Source organism: Lithobates pipiens, unplaced genomic scaffold (assembly GCF_037356315.1).
Source record: "Lithobates pipiens isolate NorthernLeopardFrog02 unplaced genomic scaffold, aLitPip1_a1.2 Scaffold_18, whole genome shotgun sequence".
Taxonomy (NCBI): Eukaryota; Metazoa; Chordata; class Amphibia; order Anura; family Ranidae; genus Lithobates; species Lithobates pipiens.
This window is the reverse complement of record NW_027507758.1, coordinates 137100245-137118879: the sequence shown is the minus strand read 5'-3', so window position 1 is coordinate 137118879 and position 18635 is coordinate 137100245. Positions and strand designations below refer to the sequence as shown.

At 42.6% G+C, this 18635-nt stretch overlaps 1 protein-coding gene across 1 annotated transcript in view; it reads right to left on the bottom strand.

Moving 5' to 3' along the window:
* Window positions 1-14628, bottom strand: part of LOC143987454 (solute carrier family 22 member 2-like) — a 74883-nt gene extending 60255 nt beyond the window's left edge. The window contains exon 1 of the mRNA XM_077486171.1: window positions 14036-14628. Within this exon, the coding sequence (XP_077342297.1) occupies window positions 14036-14452 (417 nt within the window). The 5' untranslated portion in view covers window positions 14453-14628. The remainder of the gene's footprint in view (window positions 1-14035) is intronic.
* Window positions 14629-18635: the final 4007 nt, after the last annotated feature.

Here is an 18635-nt window from a genome sequence, read left to right as displayed (position 1 = left end):
ATGTCCTGTATGTAGCATGTAAGTTTGAATCTGACTCAATCCTTTTTCAGCTTATTAAGCCGCGTACACACGAGCGGACTTTTCAACGTCCAAAGTCCGACGGACTGAGTCCGTCAGACTATTCGATCGTGTGTGGGCTGCAACGGACTTTTGACTCGCCAAAGTCCGAAGGACTTTAGAATATGGAACATGCTTCAAATTTTCCCGACGGAACTCCGCCGGACCCGGGTCCCTTCGAAAACTCCGCTCGTGTGTATGCTATTCCGACGGACTAAAACCGACGCTAGGGCAGCTATTGGCTACTGGCTATGAACTTCCGTATTCGAATCCAGTCGTACGTCATCACGTTCGAATCCGTCGGAGTTTAGTGTGATTGTGTGTGGCCAAGTCCGCTCCGCCGAAAAGTCTGTCAGAACTCCGTCGGAACTCCGGCAGAACTCCGACGGAACTCCTTCGGAAGTCTGTCGGACATAAGTCCTCTCGTGTGTACGGGGCTTTAGATTTTTTGGGACTATACAGAATATACTCCCACTAGAGCTCTTTTAAATGGAAGTTAAGCTGGAAAAAAAACTATCCCTACAGCTTTAGTCAGATCTCATATGTTTCAAACTGTGCAAACAGCTGGATCCTGTAGAAATCTTCACGACAGGGAGGCCCATCCTCTTCCTGTATCAGTACTTGCAGTGCTGCAGTGGTTAACAGCTTTGTGTCTTCCAGCAGAACAGCAGTACAAATGGTCTGATGGTGACTCGCCCCCCTTCCTCCTCCTTTATTATGAAAAGTTTATTTAATTATTGCACTGCTTAGAACATTATCTATGCATGGGGGCGTGTCTGATCAGCCCCCCCCCATTCAGAGATCATGTTACATGGTGTATAATCAGTGAAAGAACTTTTCTCAGTGGAAGAGGAGTAATGTGGGGGCCTATTGGTCTATTTTTACTGCTATTCTGCTTGAAGACCCAAAGTTTTAACTATTTTAGCACCAGAAATCAGTGACAGGAAGAGGACGGGGTATTCTTGCAGAAGATTTCTCCAGGATCCAGCTGCTAGCACAACATGAGACATACTTCATTACAAGTAAGTGAAGTAATTATGTCATGTGATATTATTATTATTTTTTTTTTGGCTAAACTTCAGATTGTCTATTGTTGTGAATTAGATGAAGATCAGATCACATTTTATGACCAATTTGTGCAGAAATCCATATCATTCCAAAAGGGTTCACATACTTTTTTTGCAACTGTATATACAAATATTAACTAATGCCGCGTACACACAGACTAATTGGCGGGATTAGTCTGGCGGACAAACCGCCGGAAAGTCCGCCAAATTTCCGAACGAGCGGACCTGCTCACACACTGGACTTTTTCCGGTGGATGTCCGCCGGACTATGGCGGGAGTCCGCCGTACTTTTGAAATGAACGGACTTACCCACACATGGAGGAAAGTCCGTTCATTTTGAACGTGGCTCCAGGTAGCCGGGACTAGCGAAGGAAGTCAATGTCGCCGCCCTCGGCGGCGAGATTGACATGTCGCTGGCCCCGTCACCTGGTATGGACTTAAAGGGGAAAAAACGGTGTGGGTGTTCCCCCATAGGTCCATATAAGACCCTTATCCGAGCATGCAGCCCAGCCGGTCAGGAAAGGGGGTGGGGATGAGCGAGCGCCCCCCCTCCTGAGCCTTACCAGGTTGCGTGTCCTCAACGTGGGGGGTGCTTTGGGGAAGGGGGGCGCACGGCCCCCCCACCCCAAAGCACCTTGTCCCCATGTTGATGAGGACAAGGACCTCTTCCCGACAACCCTGGCTGTTGGTTGTCGGGGTCTGCGGGTGGGGGGCTTATCAGAATCTGGGAGCCCCCTTTAATAAGGGGGCCCCCGGATACCGGCCCCCCACCCTATGTGAATGAGTATTGGGTACAATGTACCCCTACCCATTCACCTGTGAAAAAAAATTTAATAAAACACAACACACAAAGGTTTAAAATAATTTATTGCACAGCTCCAGGGGTCTACTTTCGTCTTGGGGGGGGGGTCTTCTCACTGGACTCCTCCGCTATCTTCTGCTCTTTTACTAGCTCTTTTACTAACGGAGGAGCCCGGCTTTCTTCTTCATCGCTGCTGCTTGGGGGTCTTCTTCTGGCGAGAAGACCCCCCAAGACGGAAGAAGAGCTGTGCAATAAATTATTTTAAACCCTTGTGTGTTGTGTTTTATTTACATTTTTTTCAAAGGTGAATGGGTAGGGGTACATTGTACCCCATAATCATTCACATAGGGTGGGGGGCCGGGATCTGGGGGCCCCCTTATTAAAGGGGGCTCCTGGATTCTGATAAGCCTCCCTCCTGCAGACCCCGACAACCAACGGCCAGGGTTGTCGGGGAGAGGCCCTTGTCCTCATCAACATGGGGACAAGGTGCTTTGGGGTGGGGGGGCCGCACGACCTCCCTTCCCCAAAGCACCCCCCCATGTTGAGGGCACGCGGCCTAGTACGGCTCAGGATGGGGGGGTGCTTGCTCATCCCCACTCCCTTTCCTGACTGGCCAGGTAGCGTGCTCGGATATGGGTCTGATATGGACCTAGGGGGGACCCCCACGCCGTTTTTGCGGCGTAGGGCTTCCCCTTTAAGCCCATACAAGGTCACGGGGCCAGCGATGTGTCAATCTCACCGCCGAAGGCGGCGACATTGACTTCCTTCACTAGTCCCGTCTACCTGGAGCCGTGCTCAAAATGACTTTTATCCGTGCGGGAAAGTCAGTTAATTTCAAAAGTACGGCTGACTAGCACACACACAGCTGTATTGTCCGCCGGACAGTTTTTGAGTCAAAACAACTTTCTAAGTCCGTCTGACTTTTGGGTAAAAAAGTCCGCCTGAGCCCACACACGGGCGGATTGTCCGGCGGACTCTGGTCCGCCGGATAGTTTGATCGTGTGTACGCGGCATAAGAGGCACATGACTAGAGTACAAAACGATACACGTGAGTAACAAACTTACCATAAAGACAAAAACAAAAAAGGGGTTAAAATAATTGTCTAGGGATAGGCTCATTCAATTTAAAATACTGCACAGGTTCTATTATACCCCAGCGAGGATAGCTGGTATTTATGGTACTAGTGCAGCAGGGTGCTGGTGCTGCAGGACTAACCATGCTGATTTTGATCACATATTCTGGTAGTGCCAGCTGATATGGGAGTTCTGGACAGGGGTTACATGCACTATCCAGAATTGCTTTATCAATACCAATTCCTCTAACAATCCCGGTATGTTTGCTGGGCCTGGTGGAGGAGGTGGCACCACGTAGGGCTCAAAGAACTATGATTTCTCTCTCTCTCTGTTTTATGCACGTAAAGCTATTTAACTGTGTTGGAATAAACCTGAACCACCCTCAGTGTCCTACTGGAAGTACATAATTAATAAAGTGCTCCCCTTTTACAAAGCAACATACTTAAGTAGGGGTTGTCCACAAAAATCGTAAAAAGTGTGGCAATGATGGCTTGATGCCAAGGACACATTGATCTGACCTGCCACAGTGGGGGGATGCTTTAGCTTAGGCGCTCTTCAACCTTGCTAAATTATCCATGAAATGTTGACCAAATAAATATCTGACTATGTGATGAAAGGGTGCATTATGGATCCTTGGGTAAAATAATGCCTTATTGGAAGGGCTGCAAGCATGGAATGTGACTCTGCAATTGTTTGAAATGCTGCAAAAGTAACGGGGGAGGGGAGTTCGAGGGGGGGGGGAGTTTTGGTACATGCTGTACTGTAGATTTGTAAAAAATGTTAACATAACAAATTTGCAAAAAAAATAATATTCAGTGCTATCTAGTGGTATGCATGCATACCGCTACTAGACAATGGACCTTTCTACCTTATAATAAATGCAATTTCTTAAAAATGTGTAAAAAAAAAAAGTGTAAAATGTATGTAAAATGATAAAATTATGTATATAAAATGTATGCAGAGAAAATGTTTTTATTTTAAATAATTTATATAGCCTAGGACTAAAATGTTGTATGTATTATCTTCTCATTTAAAGGCAAATGAACGTTAATTTATATATAATAAAAGAGAAGGTTTCCCTGTATTAAAAGGTATATATAATGTTCTGTAATTTGCATACCTCAGAAATTGGTAATGAATCAGTTTAAATCTTTTTCAGTATTCATACCACAGATTTAATGTTTCTAATGCATATATCTAACAAGTCTCTGGAAATCTCTTTTTTAATGTTCAACCTACTCCAGTGTCTTGCTACCTTATCTATGCCATATAAAACCAAGCAACTGGGATCCTTATCCTTAACTAATCTAAAATGGTTTGAGGCGCTGCGTTTTCTGAAGCCTTTATGGGTGTTATTAATGTGAATCGAGAGTTTCCTTCAAGTTTCCTACATACTGGAGTCCACAGGGGCTCTCCTGTAATCAGTAAAGTGGCTTGTGATTACTTTGTGCTGTTTTGGGCTTTGCAGTTTGCAGGCTTGACTGCTTCCCCCATTTTTTGGAGGCTTTCAGAATATAGTGGGTGGGAGAATCAGATGATTAGAATGAATAGTTATGTGAATGTTTGAATAGAAAAAGGTAGAACTGGCGCTGTTCTAGGGTGCAATGTTACATGCCCCTGTACGATATTCATAAAGTCCCAATACAATGGTTCAGAAATCAATTTAAAGTGTCTTGTGCTTAGTGTAAACCAAATGTGTGCAGATACTGTCAATGCACATGGGCAGCAATATGTAAACCCCAACTTAAACAGATGACAGATGCTCTACAAACTGTTGCCTCAGTGTAGTTCATATAAATCAATATCATGCACAAAGAAATAAATATATATATGCACCATTCTCAGCAAACATAAAAAGTCCACGAGACACTTTAATTTGATTTCTGAACTATTGCATTGGGACTTTATGAAAATTGAACAGGGGCATGTAACAATGCACCCTAGAACAGCACCAGTTCTACCTTTCCCTATTCAAACATTTACTTTTACATTCCACTCAGGTGATTGTACTGGTAGAGGGAGCAGTTCTCCTTTCTGTGCATTCTTCCATAAGCGCGGGGACAATAACACTTTTTACATACTTTTTGAATATTTATGTGGTTCCAGCCAATCCCTGGGTGAAGGTGCTCAGAAGGAGGCTGGGAGAGTACATAAATAGTTTGGAGCCTCAAACAGCAGGGTTCTTTTCCAGAAGTTGAGGGGCAGCAGCCCAGCTGAAGATTCTGCTTGCAATCATCAAGGTGCTTAGCTGGGGGGCTTATCCTTCTGAAAACTCTTTTGAGGCTAAGAGAGGGGTTCCACTGGGGATCCAGCCTGGAAGACTCACTGAGGAGACTTGCTCCCTGAGTCTGGAGGTAGGCATCCAAGTATCTGGGGACACCGTGAGTACAGACCCAAGTGAAGGATCCTAGTGACCTATTTTTGCTGTTAACCCCTGGCGCACTAGTACTAAGGCTTGCCTGGCCTGGAACATTACTTGGTGTCCCAGTGCTGTCCACTTTCTGTTCTATTGCTGAAAGGACTGTCCTTGGAAGTAGCTGAAAATAGACGAGTGATCTCTCATTAATGTTCAGTTTCTGGAGTATTCCACAGCTCCTTTAGCCCCATCCAAGTTAATCTGCAATAAACATTAAAAGGCAACCCCTAGACCAGTGATGGCGAAGCTTGGCACCCCAGATGTTTTGGAACTACATTTCCCATGATGCTCTGGCACTCTGCAGTGTACTGGAGCATCATGGGAAATGTAATTCCAAAACATCTGGGGTGCCAAGGTTCGCCATCACTGCCCTAGACTGTTTACTAAGCTGGATGAGTAAATGTTACCGTTTGCCTGGCTGCTGCTATACTAGTAAAAAAAACAAAGAACTTGGGATAAAATCAGCAGCCCTTGCAGGGGTGAGTGCTACATAGTTAACATTTGTGCTATCACAAATACATTCATATATTTTATACTTCTGATTAGATTTCGGTCCTCTTTTTTTCATTACATCTAGTTATTCTACATGGTAAACACCGTTTACATCTGTAGGACATTCTATCAACAAAAAGAAAGTGACTGCTTTTTAGGGGGTTGGGAATGTTTTGAACGATTTTGGTTCTTAATTCCGGGGCATTCCTGTATATGAATTTCAGTTTTCTTTGTAGTATTTGTCCCAATGTGGTGTCTTTAAGTAATATGGGCCACTATTTTCTTATACTTTTCAATGTTTCTTCATGCTGTCTGTTAAACCCTGTGATGAATGCTGTATCAAAAGACTGGGTATCTTACACTCATAAGAAGTATAAGATAGATACGCTTATTTCATGTTATAATACACAAGTGCCCTTGTGGCCTCCAGTACTTAGGCAGAATTACTAGGAAACTCTCGGACAGCATTAATTAGCATTATATTAACATCCACAGAGGCTTTAGAAAACATAGAGTCTCAAATTATTTTAGAACTTTTTTAAGGATTCTAGTAGCTTGTTTTTTATGGCATCGATAAGGTAGTAAGACAATGGAGTCAGAAAGGAGAATCACTGAAATATTTGCAGAAATGAGAATCACTGGATATACACGTTAGAAACATTAAGGTTAGGTTCACACCTATTTGTTCTAGTGCATTTGCAGATCCACAGAAACCCCCTACAATCCATTTAACCTTATTTTTTATGGGTCCCATTCACATCTATGCAGTTTTCTGCAATGTGTTTTTTGGAAATGTGCAGTGCTTTTTTGCCTCTATTGACTTTGATAGAGTTGCAACCAAAAATACATGAAAAACATATGTAAATGCATTTTTTTTGTGTTTTCCTACAAAACAACAGACACCTCCTCCTAGCAACATCCACACTTCCCAAAAAACGAAAAATGTATTCAAAACATCAACCACACATGCATAGCTGTGAACCTAGTGAGTGAGTGAATTGTATAGCGCTACCTATGCGAACTGAATTGCCTCAGGGTGCTTTTTCTTGCCACCATCTGCAGCTTTGTGTTGTCCTTTTACCCTGCAAGGTCCTGGCATGCTTACAAACACATACACATATTAAGGTCAATTTTTTTTTTTTAGACAAGGTCTAATTAACCTACCAGCATGTCTTTGGAGTGTGGGAGGAAACTGGAGTACCTGGAGGAAACCCACGCAAGCACAGGGGGAACATGCAAACTACAGGCAGATGGTGTCGTGGTCAGGATTTGAACCAGTGACTCTATTGCTGCTAGGTGAGAGTGCTAACCACTACACCACTGTGCTGCCATATGGTATAAATATTGAAATAGATTTAGAAAAATTTTTACCAGATAGATTTATCAATTTTTGAGGTACACAAATTACATAACATTATAACTTTTTTATACAGAGGAACCTTATTTTTTATTATAATAGGTGATAGTAAACCCAAACGCAGACATTTATTATATTGCACCTTAACTTTTCTTAGATATGATGGCTGTATTTGTATCCTTTTTTTTTAGGCTTTCTTTCTTCTATTTTCACCTGGTGATCCAGCCAGTAAGTCTGTTGTTTTTCAAAAGAATAAGCTTTCTTCCAGATGTTTCAGTTTACAGGGATGAGACAAAACATTTAACAGTGGCAGGGGCACTTGAGGTAATTGAAGAAGCCAGTCTTTCCCACTTGCATCAGAGGGGGGGGGGGGGGGGCGATCACCCGTCACTGGATCAGATCAGCCATTGCTGGACCCCGGAGAGATGATCATCCATCGCTGGATAGCAAGAGTGGATTACCACCACTGAAATCTTTTATTTTTTTATTTTTAATGAAGGACTTTTTCAACGGTGTGTGTGTCTTTTTTAACATTCTTTTACATTTGATTTCTTTGTGAAATGGTAGGGATATTTTTGTACCCCCTTACCATTTCAAACAGGGGGGGCGGGATCTGGGGGTCCCCTTGTTAAAGGGGGCTTCCAGATTCCGATAAGCCCCCCACCCACAGACCCCCACAACCACCGGCCAGGGTTGTGGGGATGAGGCCCTTGTCCTCATCAACATGGGGACAAGGTGCTTTGAGGGGTCACAGACCCCCAAAGCATCCTCCCAATGTTGAGGGCATGTGGCCTGGTACGGTTCAGGAGGGGGGCGCTCTCTCGTCCCCCCTCTTTTCCTGCAGCCTGCCAGGTTGCATGCTCAGATAAAGGGTCTGGTATGGATTTTTAGGGGGAACTCCACACCATTTTTTTTTTAATTTGGCGTGGAGTTCCCCTTAAAATCCATACCAGACCTGAAGGTTCTGGTATGGATATTTAGGGGGAACCCCACATCATTTTTTTTTATTTGACACAGGGTTCCCCTTAATATCCATACCAGACCTGAAGGGCCTGGTAATTGAATTTGGGGGAACCCCATGCTTTTTTTTTATCAATGACTTTCAATGACTGTTCTCTGTATTACGGGGAGCCGACAATTCATTATAGCTGCGAGTGCTTTCAAATGACTTTTTTTCCTGCAGTAATGACACTTTGTGCAGGGACAGTTCTAAGCACGGGAAACATGCGCCCCTTTACAGGCATACTATAGACACCCCCCAGGTACGAAATTTAAAGGAATATTACACTTTTATTGTTTCACTTTGAACATTCTTAAAATCACTGCTCCCGAAAAAACTGACATTTTTAAAACTTTTTTTGCATTGATACATGTCCCCTGGGGAAGGACCCAGGTCCCCAAACACTTTTTAGGACAATAACTTGCATATTAGCCTTTAAAATTAGCACTTTAGATTTGAACGTTCGAGTCCCATAGACTTTAATAGGGTTCTAAAGTTCACACGAAGTTTAGGTCTGTTCGCAGGTTCTGGTGCGAACTGAACCGGGGGTGTTCAGCTCATCCTTAGTGCAGAGCAGGTGAGACAGAGTATTACTGGATTTTAAACAATATAGACACTTCTGATACAAATCTATACCTGCAAAAGGGGCCAGCATGAAGTGATCTAGCAGAACTTTTTTTTGTTGCACTTTAATGAATGTTCTCTGATTGAACAAGGTGAAGAAGAGAAACAGTGACATACACCTCTCTACCTCATCCAATCAGAGAATGCTTCATTGAGAGAAATACAAGGTGTTCTCTCAATGGCGGCTGTGCCAAACTATGCGTGCCAAGCTGGCCCAATGTAAGTATGTAAAATATATCATCCCTGGAGTTCAGCATTAAAGCAGCAATTTATCACTATAAGGCCGCGTACACACGGGCGGACTGTTCGCCCAACCTTGTCCGCTGAACAGTGTTTGGGCGGACAGTCCGTTCGTGTGTGGGCTTTCAGCGGACAGTTTCAGCGGACAGTTGGACGGACAAGGTTTTTCGGAAATTCCGAAAAACTGTCCGCTGAAACTGTGTTTGAGCGAACAGTCCGCCCGTGTGTGGGCCTGTCCGCTGTACTTTCGAAATGAGCGGACTGTTCCCGCTCGGAAAGTCCGCCCATTTCGAGCGCATGTACAGGTAGGCGGGGCCCGCGAAGGAGACGTCGCGGGCTCCGCCGCCTGGAATGGGCTTAAAGGGGAACCCCAACGCCGAAAAAAATCGGCGTGGGGGTTCCCCCAAAGTCCACACCAGACCCTTGTCCGAGCACGCTACCCGGCCGGCCAGGAACCGGGTCAAGGTCTGTGTCTGTGTCTGCCGGGCCACCGCCTGTAAAAGAGCTACAAGAAGGCGCGGTGGCCCGGCAGAAGAACCGAAGAGGGGGACAAGACCCCCGAAGTCGGGAGAAGAGGCCGGCGGCGGGGAGGAAGAAAGCCGGACTCCTCCGCTAGTAAAAGAGCTACACACACATAGCGGAGGAGTCCGGCGAGAAGACCCCGGAAGACCCCCGGAGCTGTGCAATAAAATATTTTTTCCCCTGTGTTGTGTTTTTTTTTGTACTTTATTTCACAGGTGAATGGGTAGGGGTACATTGTACCCCATACTCATTCACATAGGGTGGGGGGCCGGTATCCGGGGGCCGCCTTCTTAAAGGTGGCTCCCGGATTCCGATAAGCCCCCCGCCCGCAGACCCCGACAACCAACGGCCAGGGTTGTCGGGAAGAGGCCCTTGTCCTCATCAACATGGGGACAAGGTGCTTTGGGGTAGGGGGGGCCGCGCGGCCCCCCCTTCCCCAAGGCACCCCCCATGTTGAGGGCATGCGGCCTGGTACGGCTCAGGAGGGGGGGCGCGCTCGCTCGCCCCCCTTTCCTGGCCGGCCGGGTAGCGTGCTCGGACAAGGGTCTGGTGTGGACTTTGGGGGAACCCCCACGCCGATTTTTTTCGGCGTTGGGGTTCCCCTTTAAGCCCATTCCAGGCGGCGGAGCCCGCGACGTCTCCTTCGCGGGCCCCGCCTACCTGTACACGCGCTCGAAATGGGCGGATTTGCCTCCGCCTTACGTGGGCGAGTCCGTTCATTTCAAAAGTTGAGCGAACTGTTTGGCAAACAGTTCGCTGAAACAGTCCGCTCGTGTGTGGGCAAGTCCGCTCATGCAAATTTTGAGCGGACTGTTTGCCGAAACTGTTTGCCGAACAAGGTTGGGCGAACAGTCCGCGCGTGTGTACGCGGCCTAAGGGCTTTTCACATGGGGCGGATCAGTGATAATCCGCCCCATGGACATCCGCTTGCTCAGCGGGGATTGTTACGTCGATCCCTGCTGAGCAGGAAGATGACAGGTCCATCTCTGCATACTGTGCAGGGATGGACCTGTCAGAGCACTGCTCTCCCCTATGGGAGATCGGATGATGACGGACCGCAGAGTCCGTCGTCACCCGATCTGATCCGATGACAGATGGAAAAGTAGGTTTTTCCTCAGTCACACTTTTGGATCAGAGCGGGATGGATGTCAGCTGACATCCGACGCTCCATAGACCTCTATGGAGCATCAGTTCAGGTCCGCCTGAAAAACTGACAGGCGGACCTGAACGGATCCGTAGTGTGAAAGAGCCCTTATATCCAGATTGTTCAGACTACCTGACCTAATACAAATTCAACTATATGTTGCTTCTTAGAAATTGACAATAAAAAAAATTGTGGAGAAGAATACTTGGCTATATGTTTTACTTCAAATGACAGCTTGGGATTAGGCAGTTACATTTTAAAAAATACAATGTAAAATTATCAAGGGACACCAACATAGTTGTAGTTTTGATCTTAAAAACTACGGGATAATGGTGTTTTGGTAATTTGCCCAAATAAAAAAATAAAAAGCATAATAATATTATTCTTGATATCATTAGAAAAAAAAAGCCTTTAAAAATGAATTTGCAATAACTCCATCAGTATCAACAGCAAAGCAGCTTCATTATTCTTCCATTAAAGAAGAAAATATTCGTTAAATTTCGAGATTTTCCGCCAACAGCCTGACATCGAATATTTCCTGTGGGAAAATCTGATCATGTGTACGGGGCTTAACTCTTCCCACCCACCAGACTGACGATGCTCATAACTCTTATGCCCTGCACACACAGTCGGAATTTCCGACGGAAAATGTGCGATCAAATCGTGTTTTGTCGGAAATTCCAATCGTATGTGGGCTCCATCTGACTTTTTTTTTCTGACACACAAAGTTTGAGAGCAGGATCTAAAATTTTCCGACGACAAAATCCAATCATTTAAATTCCAATCGTGTGTAGAAAATTCCAACGGACAAAGTGCCACCTATGCTCAGAATAAATTAAGAGACTACAGTTTTACGTCACCTCGTTAAGAATGATCGGATTTTCCGACAACTTTGTCCAACTGTGTGTATGCAAGACAAGTTTGGCACAAAATACGTCTGAAAAAATCCGACCGTGTGTACAGAGCATTAGACCTCTTTCACAGCGAGGCGCTTTACAGGCAATTTTGTGGTAAAAATAGCACCTGTAAAATGCCTCTCAAGCCACCCAGTGTGAAAGTCCGAGTGAAAGTAGCCTAATACAGGAGGTGTGTTACTGACCAGATCACCAGGTGAAAGCAGCCACCATGTCTAATGATTGGTAAGTTGAAAAACATACAGTTTTGGCTTTAATAATGCTTCAAGTACAGAAAAAGGCTATTAATGCTACATTTTATAATTGCCTAATTTATAGTACCTAATTACATCACACTGATATGTTGTTATGGAAGCATGTGCTTCATGTGCTTCATTCTCTTCTTGCAGATTGTTTAGCAAGTCCCACTCCATTTGCAATGAGGGATGAGCTCAAAGCTCAGTTCAGGTATTTGTCTGAATGCTGTACTTTTTGCTTGTTCAGCAGAACCTGAACATAATTAATGGTATTCGTTGGTATTGACAGCCCCATTTATTTACTGAGGTTTTTGTTTTTTTTAATGAAAGAACTTGTATTTTTTTTGGGGGGGGGTTAACTTTTTTTTGTGAATGAGTAGGAGTACTATGTACCCCTTACTCATTCAAATGGAAAGGGGGGCAATCTGAAGGCACCGTTATTGTTTAGACATGTGCAATTTGTTTTGTATGAATCAAAAATTCTTATGCATACGAATTCTGTAAGAAATACCAAATTTAGTTTACGAATTTCGGATCCAAATTCATAATGAAAATTCGTAATTGTTACGAAAAGTTAAACCTAAAAGTTAAAACCCCAGGAAGTCAGCACAGCACAGGGATGGTGGGAACCCCTCATAATGATAAATTCATCATAACGAACTTTCGTTATTCTTACGAAAAGTTAACAAAACTAAAGGTTAAAAACCCAGGAAGTCAACACAGCACAGGGATGGTGGGAGCCACTCATAATGATAAATTCATAATAATGAACTTTCGTTATTTTAACGAAAGTTTACGAATCTAACGAAAATTCATATTTCGTAAAAATCCAAATTAAATTTTGGACATGAATTATGAAATACTCATTTTTTTTAATACGAAACAGAACAGAGCGAAACATAACACATTTTTTGTCTATTATTGTTAAAAATCGCCTCCAGCTTTTGACTAATAAGCCCCCTGCCCACAGACTTCAACAACTACCAAGCCAGGTTTATGAGGAAGGGGCCTTTGTCTTCATCAACATGGGAACAAGATGCTTTGCTAGGGCAAAGTCCCCTGGCAAGGTACACTGCATGTTGAGGGTATTTGACCTGGCATAGTTCAGGAGGAGGGAGCACATGCTCACCCCCACCTCTTTTCCTGGGGTCCCCCATTAACATCTATACCAGACATTCATTTATGATAAGAGTCTGGTAAAGATGAATGGAATCCCCTACCATTTGTTTACCAATAAGCAAGATTAAGGTCCTGTTCACACAAGAATGCCATGCGGGAAACCTGCGTTCTGTGCGGCTTTCCCACACCTCATTTCAATCGCACTGCCCTTGCGATCTGCAGTAGGTGTCAGTGCAAAGTAAACAACACTCCAAACGCAGGCCGCAAACATTACAAGTTTGCCTGCACAAGTTCGCATGGTACAAAATTACTATGTGATCCAATTACAGTGCATTTCCAAAAGTAGTACATGTACTACGTTTGGTGTGGTGTAGTGCAATTTCAGCTGAAATCGCACTGTGCAGAAATGCATGTGAATCGCACAGGAACTGCCCAGCATTACTATGCAATGAATGGACCATGAAGCGATAGAAGCTGTCATTTACCAGCAATTTAAACAGCATTTTCTTTCTTTGTAAATGTCAGTTTTGCTGTAGTAGGTTGTATACATCATACAGGTGTGCCACTTCACAGGCACGCTAAGGGCATCCCCAGGCATAATATTTAAAGGAATTTTGCATTATGAATGTTGCTCTTAAAGTTTTCTTAAAATCGTTGCTCCCCACCAAAACGAGTTTTTAAAATAATGTTTTGCTTTGGTACATGTTCCCAGCCACCATGCCACTTGTTTGACAATCCCTTGCATTTTAGCCTAGGAAATAGGCATTACAGGTTTTTAACATTGGGCTCCCATTGACTTCAGTAGGGTTTAGATTCAGCACCCAAACGTTACTCATGTTCTGCAAACCTATATAGCAGTGCTATATATATATATATATATATATATAGCAATCTGGAGAGTGCCTCCTTTAATGGACAGCATCAGAGCATGGTATTGATATTTGTGCAACTATGCAAGCTAAACTTCTTACCTCTGTTACTATGGATGATCCCGTAGTATCATACACCCAACCATTAGTACAGCTGGTAACCGTCATGTTGTTATTACTATATGAGGTTAGATTCCTCAGTGGGTCTATGCAAGAGAGAGATGTCCAGTTCCAGTTGGTGTCATAGTCAAAACACTGGCTAAAGTATAGGGGATCCACAGAGTCATCTGGAAGGATAACCGTATAATTCATTTCTTCTTCAAAATTCCAACCACATTTTCTACTTAATTCTTTAGCTGCAGGATTACTACATCTGAATTCAGGTACAAATCCTAGAAATACAATGCCCACATATATTGGGCTAAACACGGCAGAGATAAAGCACATGAGAAAAAATAACTGCTTCTGAAACAAGCCAAACTGTCCAATTTCCTCCAAAACATCGTCAAAAGATGTCATGTTTTCCAATCTTATGTTGAGATGTCTGTTCGATGTAGATTGTTTTTTATCCCATGTATAGAAAAAAAAAAGTCCTCAAAATAGTTTTCAAACTCTTCTAGGATATCTCACAGCAGACTGCAAGCTTTTTGTACTCAATAGATATTTTAACCTGTAGCACAGTGCACTTTGTCATTCAAGCTAAACCAACAGAACCTGCTTGAAGATGCTTAACCAAATGAAACAGCCAAAAGACGTCACCCAGTGCACAAGGCTTGACATTTATTAATCAGCCGCATCACCAAATAACACATTCCTACTAGAATACAGGATAGACTGGAGGTTCACAATCATATTTGCGAATTATGGTATACCCAGGTCCCACCCTGAGACCCCCTCTTTTTTATTTTTTTCATCCCCCCTTCCCCCAACCTCCCTTTTGACTCTTCTTTGTTTTCCTCTCTCTTCCTCTTACCTTTTCTTTTTATGCTTTTTCCTGAATAATATCATTTCCTTTTTTTTGAATGAAGATATCCTGCACTATAATGTTCTAGCAGTCTAAGCCCTTGTACACACGGTAGGAAATTCCAACGGAAAACGTCCGATCGGACCGTGTTGTCGGATAATCTGACCGTGTGGGCTCCATCTGACTTTTTCCATCGGAATGTCCGACCAACAAAGTTTGAGAGCTGGATATAAAATCTTCCGACAATATGATCCGATCGGACTTTGTCCGATCATGTGTAGAGAATTCCGATCGGACACAGTGCCATGCATGCTTAGATCAAATTATGAGACCAAAGTTATTGCCTACTAGCCTGAACGTAGTCCCCTCCTAACGAACAAACATCATCACGTTCTGAACGATCGGATGTTCCGACAACTTTGTCCTACCCTGTGTATGCAACACCAGTTTTGGACAAAATCCGTCAGAAAAAAATCAGACGGATTTTGTTGTCGGAATGTCCGACTCTGTGTACAAGGGCTTATAGTTTTAACTGTTGTAATGGAAATTTGTAGGTTCTGTATATAATTGTATTCTATTTTATATGTATTGCACAATGCCCTCACTGTGCACATGAAACTAATAATGTTTTCAGTACATGTTTTGCATTCTTTGGAGTCCTGATTAGAATTAGCCTGCCTATGTAACGCCCATTGTTACCATAAACGTACAATTGTAATATTAATGTGATACCTACGTAATCATGTGTATAAAAACCTTCAAATGCGTCATAATAAAGGAGAGCGGTTATTTGGAAAGATGCTGAGTGTATATTTTGTGTCTGTTCCCTACTGCAGTAGTTATTGATTTGGAACCACTAATCAATATGAGGATAGGAGTTGCCTATCTATAAAATATCAATTTCAGGTGGCGAGCTTGGCCAGCAGGGGTTACCAGGTGACCCTGAGTATCCGAAATGAGGAGCTTGAGACGATCTGGGAATTTCTGATAATCAGCCAGCTGAGGTAAGCCTTTTGCTTACATTTGAGTTATCAGACTTCCTTGATCGGTAAGGCATTTTCGGGACAAAGGGTACCTATTTTACTCCCCTTAATTGAACTGTATTGATTAGTGGTTATATGTTATGTTGTCACTGTCTACTGTCAATCGGAGTGTTTGAGATAAGAAAGGGAAGAATAGTGCCATTCACAGGTATATGTAGTACATCTGCTAGATAAAGTAGTTTAGAGGCAAGAGGGTATAGGCACACATAGAGAAGACTGGCCAGTCATGATGGGCATTAAATTAAGTAAGGTAATGAAGGGTAAGAGACCCTCAAAAATGCCCAGCGCAAGAGGAGCACTATATATGAGCCAAAGGTGCGGTTCTGCCTATACTGAGCCCCTAGATCAGGGATATCCAATTGGCGAACCTCCAGCTGTTACAAAACTACAAGTCCCATCATACCTCTGCCTCTGGGTGTCATGCCTGTAATTGTCAGTGTCTTGCTATGCCTCATGGGACTTGTAGTTCTGCAACAGCTGGAGGTCCGCTAATTGCAAATCCCTGCCCTATATTAATGGTTAAAGTGGACAGGGATCCATAAAGGGTAACTGGGTTACCACCAAAGTCCACAGGGACAAAGAATCATGCAGAGTATACAGCTAGAGAAACAGCTATCTATGTGATCAGGATGGATCAAGGGTGACAATTAACACGAGACAGAGAGAGACTTTTTGATGTTAAGTTGTGGGATGAATTTGAGGTCAGGCACTACAACTAGTAAAGTCAAGAAACAGTAATGAGAGTTAAAACAGAATGCTTTATATGTTGTCAGAGAGGAAAGATGGGATGAGCACTATGGCTGCCCGTCTGATCATAGAAGGTACAGTATGTGAAGTATGGTATTACAATACATTGGATGCAAAGGATATCAGAACAAAATAAAGAAAGCAGAAGTTTAAGCAAGAGTATTAAAAAAGTTAAAAGAAAGTGAGAGAATGATATGCATGTGTTGTGTACAAATGGGAATAATGTAAGCGATTTTAGAGACATACTTGTGTATGTTTGTGAATGCTGGAACCTTTAGTTCTATCGCTTGTGTGTGTCATGTACGCAGATGTGACCCCCTCCTTTGTGCTCTCCTGAAAGAATGTAGCTGGGATGAGAGGTTAGTGATAAGCTGGAAGGACACCATGGCAATTTCAGTTTTTTTAGACAAAACATTTATAACAAAATGTGCTGGGTTAACGAATCTAATTGTAAACAATGTGATCACAATTATTTTTGAATCAGCTTTCCAAACATGGTAAAATGAAGGTTACATTTAACCATGTCTTACACAAATTGAATATCCTTTGATAGTGGAAACAGTGCATTTATTTAAAAAAAAGATAGAAATTGAGTAAAATTAAGTATTATGTCCCCCTTTAAGGACATTTATCTGTGCATATATATTAGTGTGTGATATTGAAATTATCATATGAGTATTAATTTATAATATGAGTTTAACAATTTTATTAATAAATATAGATATATTGAAACTGGTTTAGACAACCTTTGGTTGGAAATGAAATCCAGGTTAATGGGGAAATTGGTAAAAATGGGTTAGTTTAGATTAAGATAACAATTTTGTAATTTTACATTTATTGAGTGGAAAGAAAAAAAACATTAAGATGAGGTTGTTAATTTGAATACAGCTGCAATAATGTTTAACAAAGCCAAGATGGATGGGCTACATAAGAAGTTTTTCTACAAAAATCAAATCTTAAAGTCTGATAACTTGATGTGCAGTCCATGATGTGAGAGTAATAATAAATAAAATGTAAATATAATAGACCCATCACATCAAGTCCACACACCCTGTTAGGATAGATGCCTCCTGCAGCCAGTTTATAGTTTTTGAGGGCCGAGTGCTTTCTGGTCCATCATACATATTGTTGGTCCTTTTGTTATTATGTATTTTTATTTTTGAAATCCAAAGCAGAATGTGTGGATTGTGAAATGATGTGCCCCTTTTCCTTGCGAGTGCAGTGGGTATAAGTAGAAGAATACTTAGGATTTATGGACATCTCTGCATGACTGCAGGGTATTCTTATCATTTATTTTAATATTGTCAGGAAAAAAGTTGTCTTTTTGAAACATGAAACTGGAGTTCTTACACAAACAGCATGATAGAACTATAACAGTAATGAAGGGTTCAATCCGATATATCAGAGTTGTGGCTTTATGCAAAGGTGCTATTAGACAAAGTTACAGACAATATTTTAGTCACATATTTAATTTTGAATGGTCCAGAATTCTGCACAGCAAATATATAGCTAACTAAATGTTTGTCTAATGAAAGGTTCAAAATATGAATTTGTTTTTTTTATGTACAAATCTAACAATGAAAAATGCGTACATTTGAATCCAGCCACCTTATTGCCTTTATTGGAGTAGGCTGAAGACAAAGAAAAAACACAAGTTTTACAATGATAATATAGGAATCAGCTGCTGTGAGCCCAGTGCAGGACACACTCCCTGAAGACCTGAGTATTTACTTTTTTGTAGTGTTATTCCCAGTTTTATACTGAGGATGAAGTTTATCACCCAGAAGGATTCTCTGTATTCAGAGTCATTGGATCCTTTTTCCCCAGCTCAAGAAGCAGAACTCCATGTTTTAGCAAAGCCTGTGAGCTATAAAAAGAGTGGATATTTATATAGATAGTTGAGATAGAGAGAGCTTTTGGTTCCATTTGAAGGGCCAGAAGTTTGTTT